Source organism: Nerophis ophidion, linkage group LG15 (assembly GCF_033978795.1).
Source record: "Nerophis ophidion isolate RoL-2023_Sa linkage group LG15, RoL_Noph_v1.0, whole genome shotgun sequence".
Classification (NCBI taxonomy): Eukaryota; Metazoa; Chordata; class Actinopteri; order Syngnathiformes; family Syngnathidae; genus Nerophis; species Nerophis ophidion.
In genome coordinates, this window is record NC_084625.1 from 43133441 (window position 1) to 43152206 (window position 18766).

The 18766-nt window shown below is 40.3% G+C and overlaps 1 protein-coding gene across 1 annotated transcript; it reads left to right on the forward strand.

Moving 5' to 3' along the window:
- Positions 1-4905: 4905 nt before the first annotated feature.
- Positions 4906-18700, forward strand: LOC133569675 (phosphatidate phosphatase LPIN2-like). Its single transcript, XM_061922188.1, has 8 exons — positions 4906-5041; positions 10477-10707; positions 15105-15200; positions 15277-15551; positions 15614-15733; positions 17001-17133; positions 17870-18218; positions 18287-18700. Exons 2-8 carry the CDS (start codon positions 10516-10518, stop codon positions 18460-18462), a joined length of 1341 nt encoding a protein of 446 aa, XP_061778172.1. The 5' UTR covers positions 4906-5041; positions 10477-10515; the 3' UTR covers positions 18463-18700.
- Positions 18701-18766: the final 66 nt, after the last annotated feature.

The window sequence follows — 18766 nt, forward strand, 5'->3', positions numbered from 1 at the left end:
TATGTACAGTATGTGAGATATAACAGGATAATACATACATTTATCATGGACACCTTTATGTTTGAACATGGTGTTTTTATATATATATATATATACATATATATATATATATATATATATATACATAAAATTCCATATTATTTGAAACAGTTACTGACTACCACAATTTATTTTACTGATTTCTTTTTGTGTTCCTTAAAGCCAGAAAGTTGCCATTTCGAATAGTTTTTAGTCATGACTGATATATGATTTTTCCCCCTCCAAAACTAAACAACTGAATGAACATTCTCCAAGTATGTTGATTCCATATTTTAGGGTTTTTATGTCAGACTGTCACTGTAATGACTGCTACTACCACTAGAGGGTAGTAGAGATTCATGTACCGGTCCTGTGATGTGTTTGTTTTGAAGAGTTTATAAGCTACACCAGATTGCTAAATATATAAAGCTACAACATAAAGAACGTTTTGAGGGGGAACCGGGCATAAAAATAACTAGAAAGTGAAAGAAGGCAAGGGGGAACTTTCTATCAATAAATTATGTTGCGGTATTGATTTGTATTTATAATAATAATAATACATTTTATTAAAAAGGTGCCTTTCTATGCAGTTAATGACACTGTGCAAACACAAAACTATAAAATCAATTGGATAAAAAAAAAACAACAAAGATTGATCCAATTTGAATATGTTATTTTTTTTGTGTGTCTTATGTGTTTAGTTATGATGTTGCCTTATTGCCTTGTGTGAGGATGGACCACGGTTCGACTAATTAGCAACTAATTAGGATCAATTTTTTTTTTCTTTTTTAATAAACCAAAACTAATGTCGACCAATTAAATTCAAATACCAACTAAATGTAAGAATAGAACAATCAAACCGACATGATAAATAATTAAAGTAGATTAAAAAAAGGGAACATCATAACGCTATAATTCGTCTTTGTTAATTAACTCGTCAGGAGCTGGTGTGTGTGGGGGGATGTAAGAAAATGCCCATCACGTGCTCTGCTGGTTGACGCTATGGAGGATAAGTAAGAGCAGGGGTGTCAAAGTCAAGGCCCGCGGGCCGGATCTGAATGATCTGCGGCCCCCGGGATAATATTTGATTAGTATTAGAACCGGCCCGCAGGGCCACAGCCACCTGCTGCTGTTTTGCACGCACCAATACTCCATCAGTGTTGGCGCTGAGAATTTTCAAAATGAGGTCCCAGGGACCCCATCAAGTCATAAAAATGGGGGCCCGCAGTAAATTTTTGGGGTCCCACTTTTTTGTAAGCGTTTTGAAAACAAATGATAATTGTATGCATTATCCTGTTATGTCTAACATACATATATTGTGTTATATTGTGAAATTTAAATTTAATGTATTATAAATATATTAATATATATTAATAATACATTTAATTATATATAAATTCTATAAATACATGATTAAAGTTATATTTATTACATACATACACAATACATATACTTGTTTTGGAAAAAGGTTGTCATAAACGTTACTTAATTCAAACAAAAAAAAGTAATACAATCCATCCATCCATCCATTTTCTACCGCTTATTCCCTTTTGGGGTCGCGGGGGGCGCTGGCGCCTATCTCAGCTACAATCGGGCGGAAGGCGGGGTACACCCTGGACAAGTCGCCACCTCATCGCAGGGCCAACACAGATAGACAGACAACATTCACACTCACATTCACACACTAAGGCCAATTTAGTGTTGCCAATCAACCTATCCCCAGGTGCATGTCTTTGGAGGTGGGAGGAAGCCGGAGTACCCGGAGGGAACCCACGCATTCACGGGGCGAACATGCAAACTCCACACAGAAAGATCCCGAGCCTGGATTTGAACCCAGGACTGCAGGACCTTCGTATTGTGAGGCAGACGCACTAACCCCTCTGCCACCGTGAAGCCCCAAAAGTAATACAAAATAAAACACATTTTTATGCATATGTAAATTTATTCAGTTATCAACATTTATTCACTTTCTTCTTTCCTTCATGGATCTAAACTTTAGCGCTGCCTGTATTTTTTTCTATATTTTTATTGTATTATTTTCAGAATGTGTTTGTTCTATTTTTGGCCAAAGTAAGACAAAGAAAACAATTTGAAGTTGTCTTTATTTTTTTATTTTAATGCCATGATTTTAATAGTCCGGCCTCCATGCGGCCCCTGAGCTAAAGTGAGTTTGACACCCCTGAGTTAGAGAGTACGATAAAATGATCTTTTCTCTCAACAAATGTTTCGTCCTTTCACTTTTGGCGTCAGGTGACCATTGTGAAATGTAAAAATAAATACACACACACACACCTTCGTATAAAGATACGCGTAACATATGTTGTGAAGTGTTTTGTCAAATCCAACCATCCAGTTGTGTCCCTGAATGCCTCACAAGTTTGTACAGAAAAGCATGTTGTCACGGCCAGGGCGCATTCCAATGTGGATGCGCCCACTGCCGCGTGACGCCCACATGTCGACAAGGCTCTGGGCGATCAGCAATCAGCGCACCTGTCCATGATGAGAGGGAGCTGTATGAAGGACCAATGGACCCAAGGATCCAGGCGGGAACTTAGTTTACCCTTAGCCGAAGACTTATGCTCTCTTTCTCTCAGCGTTTTCCCTCCGTGTCTGACGTCCTTGTTTGTTCTCCCTTAGTTCCTTCTCGAGTCCAACCAGTTGTTTTCCCCGTGGTTTTGGACTGCCTTCCTCGACCCTTGCTCTGGACACGGAGTCCGACGCCTCTCTCTGCCCCACGGACCTCACGCGGATCACGGGCCCCTTTTGCTTAGCTCCCTTTGGATTTGTCTGCTTCCTCATCCAACATCAAGGTAATACACAACAGCTAACTACACACATAGTCTAGCACCACTCACTCTTGGATTTTGTCACACGCTCCATTCCCTTAGTTTAGTCAGTATTGTTTTGTATTATATATATATATATATATATATATATATATATATATATATATATATATATATATATATATATATATATATATATATATATATATATATATATATACACGATTGGATTCAAAATCAATTTGTTTTTCAATTCAACACGATTCTCGATTCAAAAACGATTTTTTCCCGATTTAAAAGGATTCTGTATTCATTCAATACATGGGATTTCAGCAGGATCTACCCCAGTCTGCTGACATGCTAGCAGAGTAGTAGATTTTTGTAAAAAGTTTTTATAATTGTAAAGGACAATGTTTTATCAACTGATTGCAATAATGTAAATTAGTTTTAACTATTAAACAAACCAAAAATATGACTTATTTTATCTTTGTGAAAACATTGGACACAGTGTGTTGTCAAGTTATGAGATGCGATGCAAGTGTAAGCCACTGTTGTGACAATGTGTCACTTCATTTCTGTTAGTTTTTCGTGTTTTTGTATTTACTTCCTGTTCAGTGCTCTTATTTTGTTGTATTTCCTGTTTTATTCACAGAGCACTGTTTTTCTCTTTTCGTTGATTGGCAGCGGTTCACACCTGCTGTCAATCACACTAGTGTCTATTTATGTTTCACTCGAGCACTCGTCAGTGCTCGATGATAAAATCTATGTTGGAGAATTTACTATGCAAGACTGCTTCATGTTTATTTCTGTTTCTTGTGAGTATTAAATTATTTTCTTACCTTCACTCAACTCTCCTGGATTCTTGCATCATCTGGGACACACAATTGCAGCCATGCGAGTTCCCAACAGTAACACTATTGTTCTTTCTTTTTTCTTATAAATGTTTAATGATAATGTAAATGAGGGATTTTTAATCACTGCTATGCTGAAATTATAACTAATATTGATACTGTTGTTGATAATATTCATTTTTGTTTCACTACTTTTGGTTTGTTCTGTGTCGTGTTTGTGTCTCCTCAATTGCTCTGTTTATTGCAGTTTTGAGTGTTGCTGGGTCAGGTTTGGTTTTGGAATTGGATTGCATTGTTATCGTATTGCTGTGTACTGTTTTGTGGATTGATTATAGAACAATAAAATTAAATAAATCACCCCAAAAAAATTGATTAAAAAAAAAAAGAGAATCGATTCTGAATCGCACAACATGAGAATTGCGATTCAAATTCGAATCGATTTTTTCCCACACCCCTAATATATATATATATATATATATATACACACACATATATATATACACACACATATATATATATACATATACATATATATATATATACATATCTATATATACATATCTATATCTCTATATATATACATATCTATATATACATATCTATATCTCTATATATATATACATATATATATATATATATACATATATATATACATATCTATATCTATATATATACATATCTATATACATATACATATATATATATACATATACATATCTATATACATATATATATATATACACATATCTATATACATATACATATCTATACATATCTATATACATATATACATATACATATATATATACATATATATATATATATATATATATACATATATCCTTGAACAACAGCCCCCTGGTGTCTTTGCCGTCATCTCCCCTCTGTAAACATAACACATGTGCAAGAAAAACTTAACGTTTTTTTTTCTCAGTAACTTCATGTTTTTAAAAATGACAATATCCAAATTATACTTTCACACTAATAAAGCAGAGTATTTTGTTATTACGCATTAAGCCTGACAAACAATTGTCTCCATGTGCATTATTTTTCGACACTACACTCGCATACAAAACTTTAATTATGTTTTTATTATTATTAAGTTGTTTTGAACATCTTGATGTTAAAACAAGTACAAAATTATTTTAGGAGAATAAACCGTCACGTGTGTTTAACCACACCAACGTACCGAGACGGAGAAAGCTAGATTTGTTCTCGTCTGGTAAACAAGATTATCTTCTGAGCCTCTTAAGCACCACACTGGGTTTCATGGCGGATCTGCCTGGACAGGAAGAAGCTGAAGTTTACGTTCATGGACCACTTTAATCACCTTTCTTGGTGAAGATCCTCGCGTCGCACCTGGTTTTCCTGTTCGGTGCGACTCAGGTAAACAAAATTTAGAGGCATGTAATTTCTTGTGAGCGTGAAAAGTTAAAGTATGAGAGTAAGAGTGAACCTCCATCTTGATGTTGTAAACCTTGATCCAAAAGCTTTGTGTAGCTTTTTGCTTCTAGCGGTAGTTTGACTAAGTCACCTATTGGACTGGTCAAAGGCACACGTTTAATTAAGTCACCTGTTAGACTGGTTAAAAGTAGTGGTTTGACTAGGTCACCTGTTAGACTGTCTATTGAGTAAAAGTTTGATTAAGTCTCCTGTTAGACTGGTTGAAAGAAGTACTAAGCCACTTGTTGGAAAGGTTAACAGCAATTATTTGAGTAAGTCACTGGTTAGACTGGCTAACAGTAGTACTAAGTCACTTATTAGACTGGTTAAAAATAGTAGTTTGACCAAGTCTCCAAATAAACTGGTCAAATTAGTATTAAGTCACCTGTTAGACAAGTTAAAAGCAATAGTTTGACAAGGTCAATTGTTAGACTGGTTAAAAATAAAGACACCCTTTGGACTGGTTATAATTAGTTTAAATCCCCTATTAAACCGGTTAAAAGCACACGTTTGTTTAAGTCACCTGTTAGACTGGTCAAAAGGAGTGGGTTGACTAGGTCACCGGTTAAACTGGGTATTGAGTAAAAGCAATAATTTGATTAAGTCACCAGTTAGACTGGTTCAAAGTAGTACTAAGCCACTTATTGGACCGGTTAACAGTAATTGTTTGACTAAGTCACTTGTTAGACTGGTTGAAAGTAGTAGTTTGACAATGTTACCTGTTTGACTGGTTAAAAGTAGTAGTTTGATTAAGTAGCCAGCAATCAGTCACTTGTTAGACTGGTTGAAAGTAGTACTAAGTCACTTGTTAGACTGGTTGAAAGTAGTACTAAGTCACTTGTTAGACTGGTTAACAGTAGTACTAAGTCACTTGTTAAGGAAAGTTGAATGTGGTAGTTTAACAATGTAACCTGTTCGAATGGTTAAAAGTAGTATTAAGCCCCCTTTTAGACTGGTTAATGTGGTAGTTTGACAATGTTACCTGTTCGAATGGTTAAAAGTAGTATTAAGCCCCTTTTTAGACTGGTTAACAGTCGTACTAAGTCACTTGTCATACTGGTTGAAAGTAGTAGTTTGACAATGTTACCTGTTCAACTGGTTAAAAGTAGTAGTTTGACTAAGTCATCAGTCACTGGTCGAAAGTAGTTTTAAGTCACCTGTTAGACAAGTTAAAAGCAATAGTTTGACTCAGTCAATTGTTAGACTAGGTTAAAAATAATACTTTGAGTAAGACACCAGTTAGACTGGTTGAAAGTAGTACTATGTAAGGAGTGAGATTAGTTAAAAGTAGTAATCACTTGTTCGACTGGTTAAAAGTAGTAGTATGACTAAGTCCCCTGTTGGACTGGTTAAAGGTAGTATTAAGTCACCTGTTAGACAAGTTAAAAGCAATAGTTTGACTAAGTCAATTGTTAGACTAGGTTAAAAATAATACTTTGAGTAAGACACCAGTTAGACTGGTTGAAAGTAGTACTATGTAACGAGTGAGATTAGTTAAAAGTAATAATCACTTGTTCGACTGGTTAAAAGTAGTAGTATGACTAAGTCCCCTGTTGGACTGGTTAAAGGTAGTATTAAGTCACCTGTTAGACAAGTTAAAAGCAACAGTTTGACAAAGTCAATTGTCAACAGTTTGACTAAGTCAATTGTTAGACTGGTTAAAAGTAATAATTGGAGTAAGACACAAGTTATACTGATTAAAATGAGTCTTAATCATCTGATAGACTGGTCAAAAGTAGTAAAAAAAAATCCCTTGTTGGAGTGATTAAAATAGTGGTATGTAACCTGTCAGACTAGGTAAAAGCAATATTTTGACTTGGTCACTGTTAGACTGGTTAACAGTAATTGTCAGTCCCTTGTTAGACTGGTTGAAAGTAGTACTATGTAACAAGTTAGACTAGTTTAAAGAAATAATCACTTGTTTGACTGATTAAAAATAGTAGTATGACTAAGTCACCTGTTACACTGGTTAGAGGTAGCCATTTGACCTAGTTAGTTGTTAGTCTAACTACTACGTTTAACCAGTCTAAGTCACATGCCAGGAAAATTACTTACAAAATTTGACCGAGGGCATTTACATGCAAATATATTAGGTTGTTGGATTACCATAACTTTTACTTTTAGATAAGTACTGTTAACAATTCATATACAGTGGTATGTCAACTTAGGATCACATAGCGTTCAACAACCAAGCTCGTAATACTCATATCTTAACGTAGCTACGAAAGAAAAATAAAGTTTTAGATGAGAAATATTGTTTGAAACACAATACAATAGCAATACAAACTATTACAGTAGTAGTCGTTTTATGACTAAGAGCTGAGGGTTACAATATCTGCCGCAATCAGTGTTGTGATAGAGAAGAGTGACACTTTTCAGGCGATATGTTGGACAATTACTACGACATATTCGATGCTCATGGCGTGGCAGAGAGCGACATAGACTCCCGGACACCCGCAGCAGCTCCAGGCTGGCAAGTTAAGGCAATCCGTGGGTTTAGTTAATTTTCAGCAGCAGGTGGAAGTCGACGGAAAGTCTGGGGAAGCCAGATTGCTGCTAAAGGTTTGGTTTTCAGGGGTCGGAAATCAAAGTTATTTTGATCTTTAGCTTTAAGCTAATGCCAGTGAAGTAAATTAATTAACTCATAATATGTTCTACATATGGTGACGGTTTATATTCGACTTGGAGAAAGCGAACCACCAGGTTTAGGTAAATAATGGTTGAGCCCATAATGAATTAAGGAACCTTAGTTGGACATTCGCATGTGGACTGGGTCAACTCTCTCTCTCGAGAAGAGGCAATAAATTCAGACTTCGGAAAGCATAAGTGATAGCTCTATCCTGGAGGAGAGACTCCTTCTCTAAATTCACGTCAACTTTTAAGTTACAACATATAGAGGTTGTTTTCCGGTCACCTACACGCAAACATCTTTTATGGCCAGGATGTGCTCTCCTGGCTTAGCACACACACACACAGGTTGTCATTTGTAATGGGGACCAAGTTTTTGATCATCACTTGTGGGGACAACCCTTTCTACAGGTTGTGAAGGCATAAAAAAAGAGGTAAAATGGCCACTGCCCAGTTAGCTCATACACGTCTTTAAATCTCTGGATTGATGAGGTAATGTGCTGATCATTCAATAAGGTTCATGGGGACCAAATTTAAATTATTTTGCATAATTCACACACATTTGGACGTGACTACTGAGGACCATTTAAAAATAAATAAATAAATAAATATGACATGATCCTCAGAATACGGCTCTACAGCTGTGAATGCAGCTGAGATAGGCTCCGGGGACCCCCCCGCGACCCCAAAAGGGACAAGTGGTAGGAAATGGATGGAAGTTGTCTGCAACTCCAACTACCATATATAAAAGGATGGAAAATTCTGAATGTGAATCATACTTTAAGGCAGGGGTCACCAACGCGGTGCCCGCGGGCACCAGGTAGCCCGTAAGGACCAGATGTGTCGCCCGCTGGCCTGTTCTAAAAATAGCTCAAATAGCAACACTTACCAGTGAGCTGCCTCTATTTTTTTATTTTATTTTTTTACTAGCCAGCTGGTCTCGCTTTGCTTGGCATTTTAATTCTAAGAGAGAAAAAACTCAAATAGAATTTGAAAATCCAAGAAAATATTTTAAAGACTTGGTCTTCACCTGTTTAAATAAATTCATTTATTTTTTTATTTTGCTTCTTATAACTTTCAGAAAGACAATATAGAGAAAAAAAATACAACCTTAAAAATTATTTTAGGATTTTTAAACACATGCACACCGCCTTCCGCCCGATTGTAGCTGAGATAGGCGCCAGCGCCCCCCGCGACCCCAAAAGGGAATAAGCGGTAGAAAATGGATGGATGGGATAAACACATATACCTTTTTACCTTTTAAATTCCTTCCTCTTTCCTGACAATTTAAATCAATGTTCAGGTAAATTTATTTTTTTTATTGTAAAGAATAATAAATACATTTTAATTTAATTCTTCTTACAGCTTCTGTTTTTTCGACGAAGAATATTTGTGAAATATTTCTTCAAACTTATTATGATTAAAATTAAAAAAAAATATTCTGGCAAATCTAGAAAATCTGTATAATCAAATTTAAATCTTATTTCCAAGTCTTTTGAATTTCTTTTAAAATTTTTGTTCCGGAAAATCTAGAAGAAATAATGATTTGTCTTTGTTAGAAATATAGCTTGGTCCAATTTGTTATATATTCTAACAAAGTGCAGATTGGATTTTAACCTATTTAAAACATGTCATCAAAAATATATATTTATTGTGAGAAATCATCAAGATGATCAGTGTTTCCACAAAGATAAATATAAATAATTATTAATAATAACATAGAGTTAAAGGTAAATTGAGCAAATTGGCTATTTCTGGCAATTAATGTAAGTGTGTATCAAACTGGTAGCCCTTCGCATTAATCAGTACCCGAGAAGTATCTCTTGGTTTCAAAAAGGTTGTAAGGTAATAATGCTTTATAATCATGCTGTTTGAAAATGTCATCCTAAGAAACACTAAAACAGATTTAGTTTTTGGGAAAAATATAATGACTATACTAAACTATACTATAATATACACATTTGCATCTTCAGAATGGATTTGACTATCATTTAAAAATGTTACCGTTTTTTTTGTCCCCATACCGCCAGAGGTCCCCTAAAGGTTACTGTGTAAACAGAGCGATGTCCCCATTAAGTCAGCATTGCCAGAACACACACACACACACACACACACACACACACACACACCCGCACGCACGCACGCACACACGCACGCACGCACGCACACAGAGAGAGAAAAGAAGGAGGAATATAAAACTGATGGTTGGGCTTCTCCAACTTATGAGTCCTTCATTTATGACCTGACCTCCTCTAGGAACTGCAGTCCTGTATAATGACACTCGCTTGTAATAAAGCAACTTTTGGTTCAGTAAAGCGTCTCCCACGTCTCTTTGGACCCAGCCGGACTGCCGTGTCACCCTTCTGCCCGGCAAGACCAGAAATACACATTACTAGCAAGTTACACCAGATGTTTCGGGAATGATCTTACAGTGTTCACTGTGTCATTAACTGCGCCACCTGGCGGCTCAGGATAACTTAAACATAGTTTGAAGCGTAACAAAAAGTCGATACACACCTCCGATCTCCAGTTACTCGTAAGTTGAGGTACCACTGTATCAATTGATAATTTATTTACAACACCAAAGAACAAATGCACACATCATCAAAATAAGCAAATATGTTGCCTTTGACTTTAGAGCAGATTAATTCTACTGAATAATCAATGTACTGTAAAAATGTCCCATAATAAGCTTGTCAGTATTTTATGATCCATCCCTGGTGACTTTAACTCCTTATGTTGCAATGCAGAAGCACAAAGGTGTGTTGTGTACCTGACAAGTGGGCACCATGAACTACGTGGGCCAGCTGGCAGGCCAAGTTCTGGTGACGGTGAAGGAGCTCTACAAGGGGATCAACCAAGCCACGCTGTCAGGTTGCATTGACGTCATCGTGGTCCGACAGCCCGACGGAACATTCCAGTGCTCCCCTTTCCATGTCCGCTTTGGCAAACTGGGAGTCCTTCGCTCCAGGGAGAAAGCGGTCAGTGACGGTCCAGTTACAGTACTCGGTTTTCGTTCATCTTTTTTGGCAAAATTGGAATCGTACAAAAACCAGAAGTAAATTACCCGATAAAAAAAATGTAAATCCAATGAATGTGTTCCAGACAATAAAAGAATAGGAACCCAATACAATTGTTCAAGAATAATTAGTTTTAAATGCAGAAAACAATGGGAAACATGTATTATTTTACAGTAGTAAAATAAAAAACACCAACTTGCGAGATTCTTTGTTGGGCACTCAAATCCAATGAATGATACACTCAATGTTTGGCCGCACGATAAAGATAACCAAGCAAGTATACAATGGGAAATACGTATTATTTTACGGTAGTAAAATAAAAAACACCAACTTGCGAGATTCTTTGTTGGGCACTCAATTCCATTGAGTGATACGCTCAACGTTTGGCCGCACAATAAAGATAACCAAGCGAGTATATGAAAACTGGGGCAACATTTTGGCAATCACCAAATATAAATGAGGTACAGCATTTCCTCGATTATCGCAGTGGTTACATTGCAGACCCCCATGCTAAGTGAATTTCCGTGGAGTTGGTTGAAGTATATTTAAAAAATGTATGCAGTTTCAACTTGATAAGTCACGTTTCCTATTTCTCTTTACAACAGAGGTCTCAGACACGCGGGCCAATTGCGGCCCGCAAGACGTCATTTTGCGGCCCCACCTTGATATGAAAGTTTAATGTTAGCCCGGCCCGCAAGTTTTATCTGAATGGTGCGGGACAGCGTTGTGTTATTTGGGTTCAAAAATTGCTCTTTCAACGTTCTGGGTTGCCTACATCTGCATTAGTGGAAAAGCGGCAAATGAGTGAAAGCGACAGAGACGCTGCCTTGGAGACGAGGGTTTTTCTTACATGCCTGGCTGCAGTCTGTCAGTAATTACAGTCCCCAAATACCTGGACCAATTCAAACTGTTTTTTGTTTGTTTTATTGTTTAATTTGCATTGCCTCAGACAAGGAACACTACATATATATTTCTATATGACGCCGGATAACACTTCGGGAGCAGTCACTTTTTTGCGCTCGCCATCCCGGTACTTTCCCGGCAATTATCCGCCGACTGCCGTGTTGCTGTAGGGAGGAAAAGCGGAACGACACATATTGCGGAAATAACATTATTCTCCGTGCGTCGGATAAATACAAATACTGTGTATTCCACAACCCCAAAAATGTCTTTTTCAAAGCCTGCAGTGCAGAGAAGGGTTAGTAATGTGCAAAGACAATTCCGGAAAAAGTGGAGGGATGGAATATTTCTTTGTTGAGCACAGGGGCACCCCGACGTGTCTTATTTGCAAAGAGAAAGTAGCAGTGTACAAGGGATACAATTTGAAATGTCATTACACAGCTAGACATGCTGGGGAGTATGCAACATTTTTTTAAAGAAATATTTTCTCGCGGCCCAGCCTCACCCAGACTCTGCGTTCAGTGGCCCCCAGGTAAATTTTCTCTGAAAAGCCTATGTACTTGTGTATGGCTTATGATAGAGAAATAAAATTTCAATTCATGGGCAACAGCTCTGGTGGACATTCCTGCAGTTAGCATGCCAACTCAAAGCTCCTTCAAAACTTGCAACATCAGAGACTTGCATACTCTGTGCTGTGTGATAAAACTGCACATTACAGTGTTTTTTTATTGTGGGCAGCCTGAGGCACACCTGTGCAATAATCATGCTGTTTAATCAGCATCTTGATATGTCACACCTGTGAGGCGGCATGGGTTAAAATGGCAAAGAAGAAGTGCTCACTAACAAACATCTGCACAGGAAAAATATTTGACAGGAATAGGTATTTTGTGTATGTAGTAAAAGTTTTAGATCTTTGAGTTCAAACCATGACAAATGGAAGCAAAAACCAAAGTTTTGTGTTTATATTTTTTGTTCAGTGTACTTTTGGTTTAAAGGGGAAGTCATTCATAATAAACAGGATAACTGCAATGAGCAAACTAACTAAAAACATACACTGCAATACACTGGGGGAATAACGATAATACAAATAAGATCCATTATGCACTGAGACCGTAGTAAGTGAACAGTAAAGTAACAATGGAACTCGGTACCACCATAAGTAAAGAAACAACAAAGCACAAAAGTCCTAACTAAGTGAGTTTGAAAGAGGAACTGTAAGTTATAAATGGTTACGTAAAATGTTTTTATGGCGGGCCCAAACGCATTGTGAGGGTCTGCTGGGAACGTCTGGCAGAGGCTCCTGTCGGAGAGAGTTTCAATTCACACCTCCAGGAGAACTTTGAACATGTCACGAGGGAGGTGCGGGACATTGAGTCCGAGTGGACCATGTTCCGAACCTCTATTGTCGAGGCGGCTGATTGGAGCTGTGGCCGCAAGGTTGTTGGTGCCTGTCGTGGCGGAAATCCCAGAACCCGTTGGTGGACACCAGCAGTGAGGGATGCCGTCAAGCTGAAGAAGGAGTCCTATCGGGTTCTTTTGGCTCATAGGACTCCGGAGGCAGTGGACGGGTACCGACGGGCCAAGCGGTGTGCAGCTTTAGCGGTCGCGGAGGCAGAAACTCGGACATGGGAAGAGTTCGGGGAAGCCATGGAAAACGACTTCCGGACGGCTTCGAAGCGATTCTGGACCACCATACGCCGCCTCAGGAAGGGGAAGCAGTGCACCATCAACACCCTGTATGGTGCTGATGGTGTTCTGCTGACTTCGACTGTGGATGTTGTGGATCGGTGGAGGGAATACTTCGAAGACCTCCTCAATCCCACCAACACGTCTTCCTTTGAGGAAGCGGTGCCTGGGGAAGCTGCAGTGGACTCTCCTATTTCTGGGGCTGAGGTCGCTGAGGTAGTTAAAAAGCTCCTCGGCGGCAAGGCCCCAGGGGTGGATGAGATCCGCCCGGAGTTCCTTAAGGCTCTGGATGCTGTGGGGCTGTCTTGGTTGACAAGACTCTGCAGCATCGCGTGGACATCGGGGGCGGTACCTCTGGATTGGCAGACCGGGGTGGTGGTCCCTCTCTTTAAGAAGGGGGACCGGAGGGTGTGTTCCAACTATCGTGGGATCACACTCCTCAGCCTTCCCGGTAAGGTTTATTCAGGTGTACTGGAGAGGAGGCTTCGGCGGATAGTCGAACCTCGGATTCAGGAGGAACAGTGTGGTTTTCGTCCTGGTCGTGGAACTGTGGACCAGCTCTATACTCTCGGCAGGGTTCTTGAGGGTGCATGGGAGTTTGCCCAACCAGTCTACATGTGCTTTGTGGACTTGGAGAAGGCATTCGACCGTGTCCCTCGGGGAGTCCTGTGGGGAGTGCTCAGAGAGTATGGGGTACCGGACTGTCTTATTGTGGCAGTCCGCTCCCTGTACGATCAGTGTCAGAGCTTGGTCCGCATTGCTGGCAGTAAGTCGGACACGTTTCCAATGAGGGTTGGACTCCGCCAAGGCTGTCCTTTGTCACCGATTCTGTTCATAACTTTTATGGACAGAATTTCTAGGCGCAGCCAAGGCGTAGAGGGGATCCGGTTTGGTGGCCACGGGATTAGGTCTCTGCTTTTTGCAGATGATGTAGTCCTGATGGCTTCATCTGACCGGGATCTTCAGCTCTCACTGGATCGGTTCGCAGCAGAGTGTGAAGCGACCGGAATGAGAATCAGCACCTCCAAGTCCGAGTCCATGGTTCTCGCCCGGAAAAGGGTGGAGTGCCATCTCCGGGTTGGGGAGGAGACCCTGCCCCAAGTGGAGGAGTTCAAGTACCTAGGAGTCTTGTTCACGAGTGGGGGAAGAGTGGATCATGAGATCGACAGGCGGATCGGTGCGGCGTCTTCAGTAATGCGGACGTTGTATCGATCCGTTGTGGTGAAGAAGGAGCTGAGCCGGAAGGCAAAGCTCTCAATTTACCGGTCGATCTACGTTTCCATCCTCACCTATGGTCATGAGCTTTGGGTCATGACCGAAAGGATAAGATCACGGGTACAAGCGGCCGAAATTAGTTTCCTCCGCCGTGTGGCGGGGCTCTCCCTTAGAGATAGGGTGAGAAGCTCTGCCATCCGGGAGGAACTCAAAGTAAAGCCGCTGCTCCTCCACACCGAGAGGAGCCAGATGAGGTGGTTCGGGCATCTGGTCAGGATGCCACCCGAACGCCTCCCTAGGGAGGTGTTTAGGGCACGTCCAGCTGGTAGGAGGCCACGGGGAAGACCCAGGACACGTTGGGAAGACTATGTCTCCCGGCTGACCTGGGAACGCCTCGGGATCCCCCGGGAAGAGCTAGACGAAGTGGCTGGAGATAGGGAAGTCTGGGCTTCCCTGCTTAGGCTGCTGCCCCCGCGACCCAACCTCGGATAAGCGGAAGATGATGGATGGATGGATGGACACAATAAAACAAAACCACAATGAATGTGATTCTGCAGATCGACATCGAAATTAATGGAGAACCGGTGGAGTTGCAAATGAAACTTGGAGACAACGGTGAGGCTTTTTTTGTCCAGGAGACCGAACAAGACCACGTATGGCACTCATCCCAAGAAAAATAAGTGAAACTTTCTCTCAAAGCCTTTCTACAGATCCTTTTAATCCATACAGGAGGTAGTCCCTGCGCGCCTGGCGACCTCGCCCATTCACGCGGACGACGTTCCCGTGAAAATCCAAGAAACCGGAAGTAGTGGAACAACAACAGAGAGCGGTCCGTGTCTGAAGGTTCTGGAAGAGCAACCTCGCCCGAATGTGTGGGGGAAGAAGAGGAAGAGGAGAAGGAGGAAGCACAAAGCTGCCACCCGCAAGGAGCAGAAAAACCTGCCAGAAGGAAGCAAGCTGAAACTCTGCGGGCTTAGTTCAGATGAGGAGAACAACTTCCACTGGTGAGTCACACAGCTTGATGTTCCTGCTACTGAATTTGGTTGATTTTGGTTGTTTTTTTCAGGTCCTGCTCGAGTTCAATGATGAAAGACAAACCGAACAACTGTGGACATTCCTCATTCGCTGCCCTTGAGTGGGACAGCTACCCGTTTTCTGACGGGGACTGGGCTCCCTGTTCCGAGTGGTGAGTGACATGGACATCTGTATTCATTTGCTGAGGGGCCTTAGTCCAAACTTTTTCCACCGGAAAAATTTAAGGATGCGGGGGCCATTTAAATATTTTTCATTTTCAAACCATAACAAAACATATGGATTTTTTTTTTAATCCTTAGGGCTCCTGGGGAGCAGAGAGGGTCTCAGTCATTAAAATATTAAAAATAAGTCAAATTATTATTATTATTTTTTATCTAATGCTTACAGTAAATCTCTAAATCAACTTGAGGTTGATATAAAGTAAAACAAATAAGGTTTTATGCCTTTTCTGTCAAAGACAACTTTTTTTTTTTACAGTAAAACTGAAATATGCAGTATTTAGATAGATAGATATATAGATTGTACTTTATTGATTTCTTCAGGAGAGTTCCTTTATTTAGTAATTAAAGCCCTCAAAAATCAATAATGCAGGACACCATTGATTTTAAATTTTTAATATGTTTTTTGTAATCACAGTGGAAAGTTAAGTAAAATCCTACTAAATATATTTGAGATCCGAAAGGTTCCCCACTCATAAGGTGATGCATTCTTATTATTATTTTTTTTTAACTTTTAACAGTTAAATTTCAAGAACAACTTCCGAAATATCTGTCGATTTTAAATTTGAACTATTATTTTGTTTGTTTTATGCTCTTTTGTCAAAACGTTGATGTTTTTATATGGCAACCACACAACATATGCAATATTTTTTCCACATAAAACATTTTAAAGTGATAATTTCTAAGTAATAATTCATTATAACAGATTATGTTGTCCTTTTTTTTTTTTTTGAGCAATGTAAAAAAAAAAAGAAAATAAAGACAATAGGGAAAAAAACTGCCTGCATGGCAGCTTTGTGTCAACATTGCCGATTTTTCTCATTAGATTTCACCTCATTCCACTTTTTTAAAATCTTTTTTTTTTTTTTTGCAATACCATCAATTTAGCAATTTTTGCAGAATGTGTGGCGGGCTGGTAAACGATTAGCTGCCGGCCGGACTTTGGATACCCCTGCCTTAGTTAGTCTTAATTGTCCCTGAATCTACATTCTTCGAGACATTTTGAACAATTCTAAGCTTGGCGAAGCACCTCTTTTCAGCGTGCAAATCAAGTCTATCAATGCTTGGATGAGATTTCAGCACATACACGTCTTCATGTTTGACTTCCCGCAGGGGTCCTTGTACTTTTGTTCATAGATTCCAACATGCTGCGAAAGAAAGAGATTGTTTTGTTGCTTTTATCTTTTTTGTTACCTGCAGGGAGACGTCCGAGGCCACATTGCCTAGCAGCGACTCTGAGCTGATGGTGAAGCCCACGGAAAGTATGCTCAGGAACGAGTCACACATGCAGTGGACCTGGGGCGAGTTTCCACAATCTAAGAGGGTAAAAATGGTGAGAGGATTCACTTGCACTGTTTTCATGTATTACAATGCATGAAACGATGCTCAATGGGACCCATTGGGAAGGTTGGAGCATAGACTCTGTAGTCTGGACAATAGACTTTAGGGTCTTACTGTAAGTTCCCAGTGCCTGAAAGTCCAAGTCCATAGTTCTTGGCTGGTAAAAGGTCAAGTGCCATCTTTGAGATGGAGTTTAAGTAACTTGGATTTTTGTTCACAAATGAAGGAAGAATAGATCGTAGGATCGGCAAAGGTGTCTGTCATGGCCAGAAGGTAAAGCGTTCAATTTACCGGACGATTTATGTTCTAAACCTCAACTACGGTCATGCGCTTTGTGTAGTGACCGAAAAGACAAGATCATAGGTACAAGCGGATGAAATTAGTTTCCTCCTTTAAGGGAAAATGCTAAGGTGAAAATCTTTGTCGTAACGCCACCCATCCTTCACATTTAGAGGAGCCAGTTTAGGTGCCTCAGGCATCTAGTCAGTATGCCCACCAGATACCTACCTGACGAGGTGTTAAGGGCACATTCGACTGGAAAGAGCCCTTGGTGAAGATTCAAGTCCCGTTGGAGAGACTACCAGGATCAGGGTTCCCTGGATGAAGTAGCTGGGGAGAGGGAAGTCTGGACTACTCTGCTTAGGCTGCTGGTCTTTCAACTTGACCTCAGATAAGTGGAAGAGGGATGGACGATGGTGTTCCAAACACATCTTTTTTTCTGCAAGCAGGTCAGCAAAAAGGAGAGGTCCGAGCCAGAAGTTCTGACCATCACCCCATCAGACAGCACACATTTCAGAGTCATCTCCAGCCATGTGTCTCAGAAGGGCAAGCGAGCAGAATCGTCGGACATCGTTAGACCCGAACCACGCAATGCCACATCATCTCAGGACACCTCCACACCTCAGCTCGGGCCAGAACTTTCAATCTTTTCGCCCCAGCCATGCACAGCTAATTTCAACCTCTGGGAAAAAAACGGACGCAAGACCAGGTGGACGTCTTCTCCACCCGGCCGCAGGGACAGCCGAGATTCAGACAGAACCTCAACCAAGTCCGCAGACGCCGCGGTCAAAAGAAAGAGTACGTTTGAACTTTGCGGTTATTTCCAATGACGTTTACAGCTCTTGAGTTGTTTCTGTTTTAACAAGGTGTAAAGAAGAGGAGTCAACATCAGGGCCCGGAAGATATTTACCTGGATGACCTGAATGTGCTCGAGCCCGATGTTGCTGCTCTGTACTTCCCCAAAAGGTACCATCAGCAACGTTTGATTAATTTCTTTCTTACTATTCAAGTACTGGAACCTCACAGACATACAGTTGTTTAAGTTAAAGTTAAAGTACCAATGATTGTCACACGCACACTAGGTGTCGCGAAATTATTCTCTGCATTCGACCCATCACCCTTGATCACCCCCTGGGAGGTGAGGGGAGCAGTGGGCAGCAGCAGCGGTGGCCGCGCCCGGGAATCTTTCTGGTGATTTAATCCCAAATTCCAACTCTTGATGCTGAGTGCCAAGTAGGGAGGTAATGGGTCCCATTTCATAGTCTTTGGTATGACTCGGCCGGGGTATCTCTTGGTTTCAAAAAGGTTGTAAGGTAATAATGCTTTATAATCATGCTGTTTGAAAA

Bases quoted from the DNA above. Each gene is read 5' to 3' on its own strand.
- LOC133569675 (XM_061922188.1), top strand. From the start codon at position 10,516: ATGAACTACGTGGGCCAGCTGGCAGGCCAAGTTCTGGTGACGGTGAAG. The intron at 15,552-15,613 runs GTGAGTCACACA...TGTTTTTTTCAG, and splicing joins GAGGAGAACAACTTCCACTG to GTCCTGCTCGAGTTCAATGA. The intron at 15,734-17,000 runs GTGAGTGACATG...TGTTACCTGCAG, and splicing joins TGGGCTCCCTGTTCCGAGTG to GGAGACGTCCGAGGCCACAT.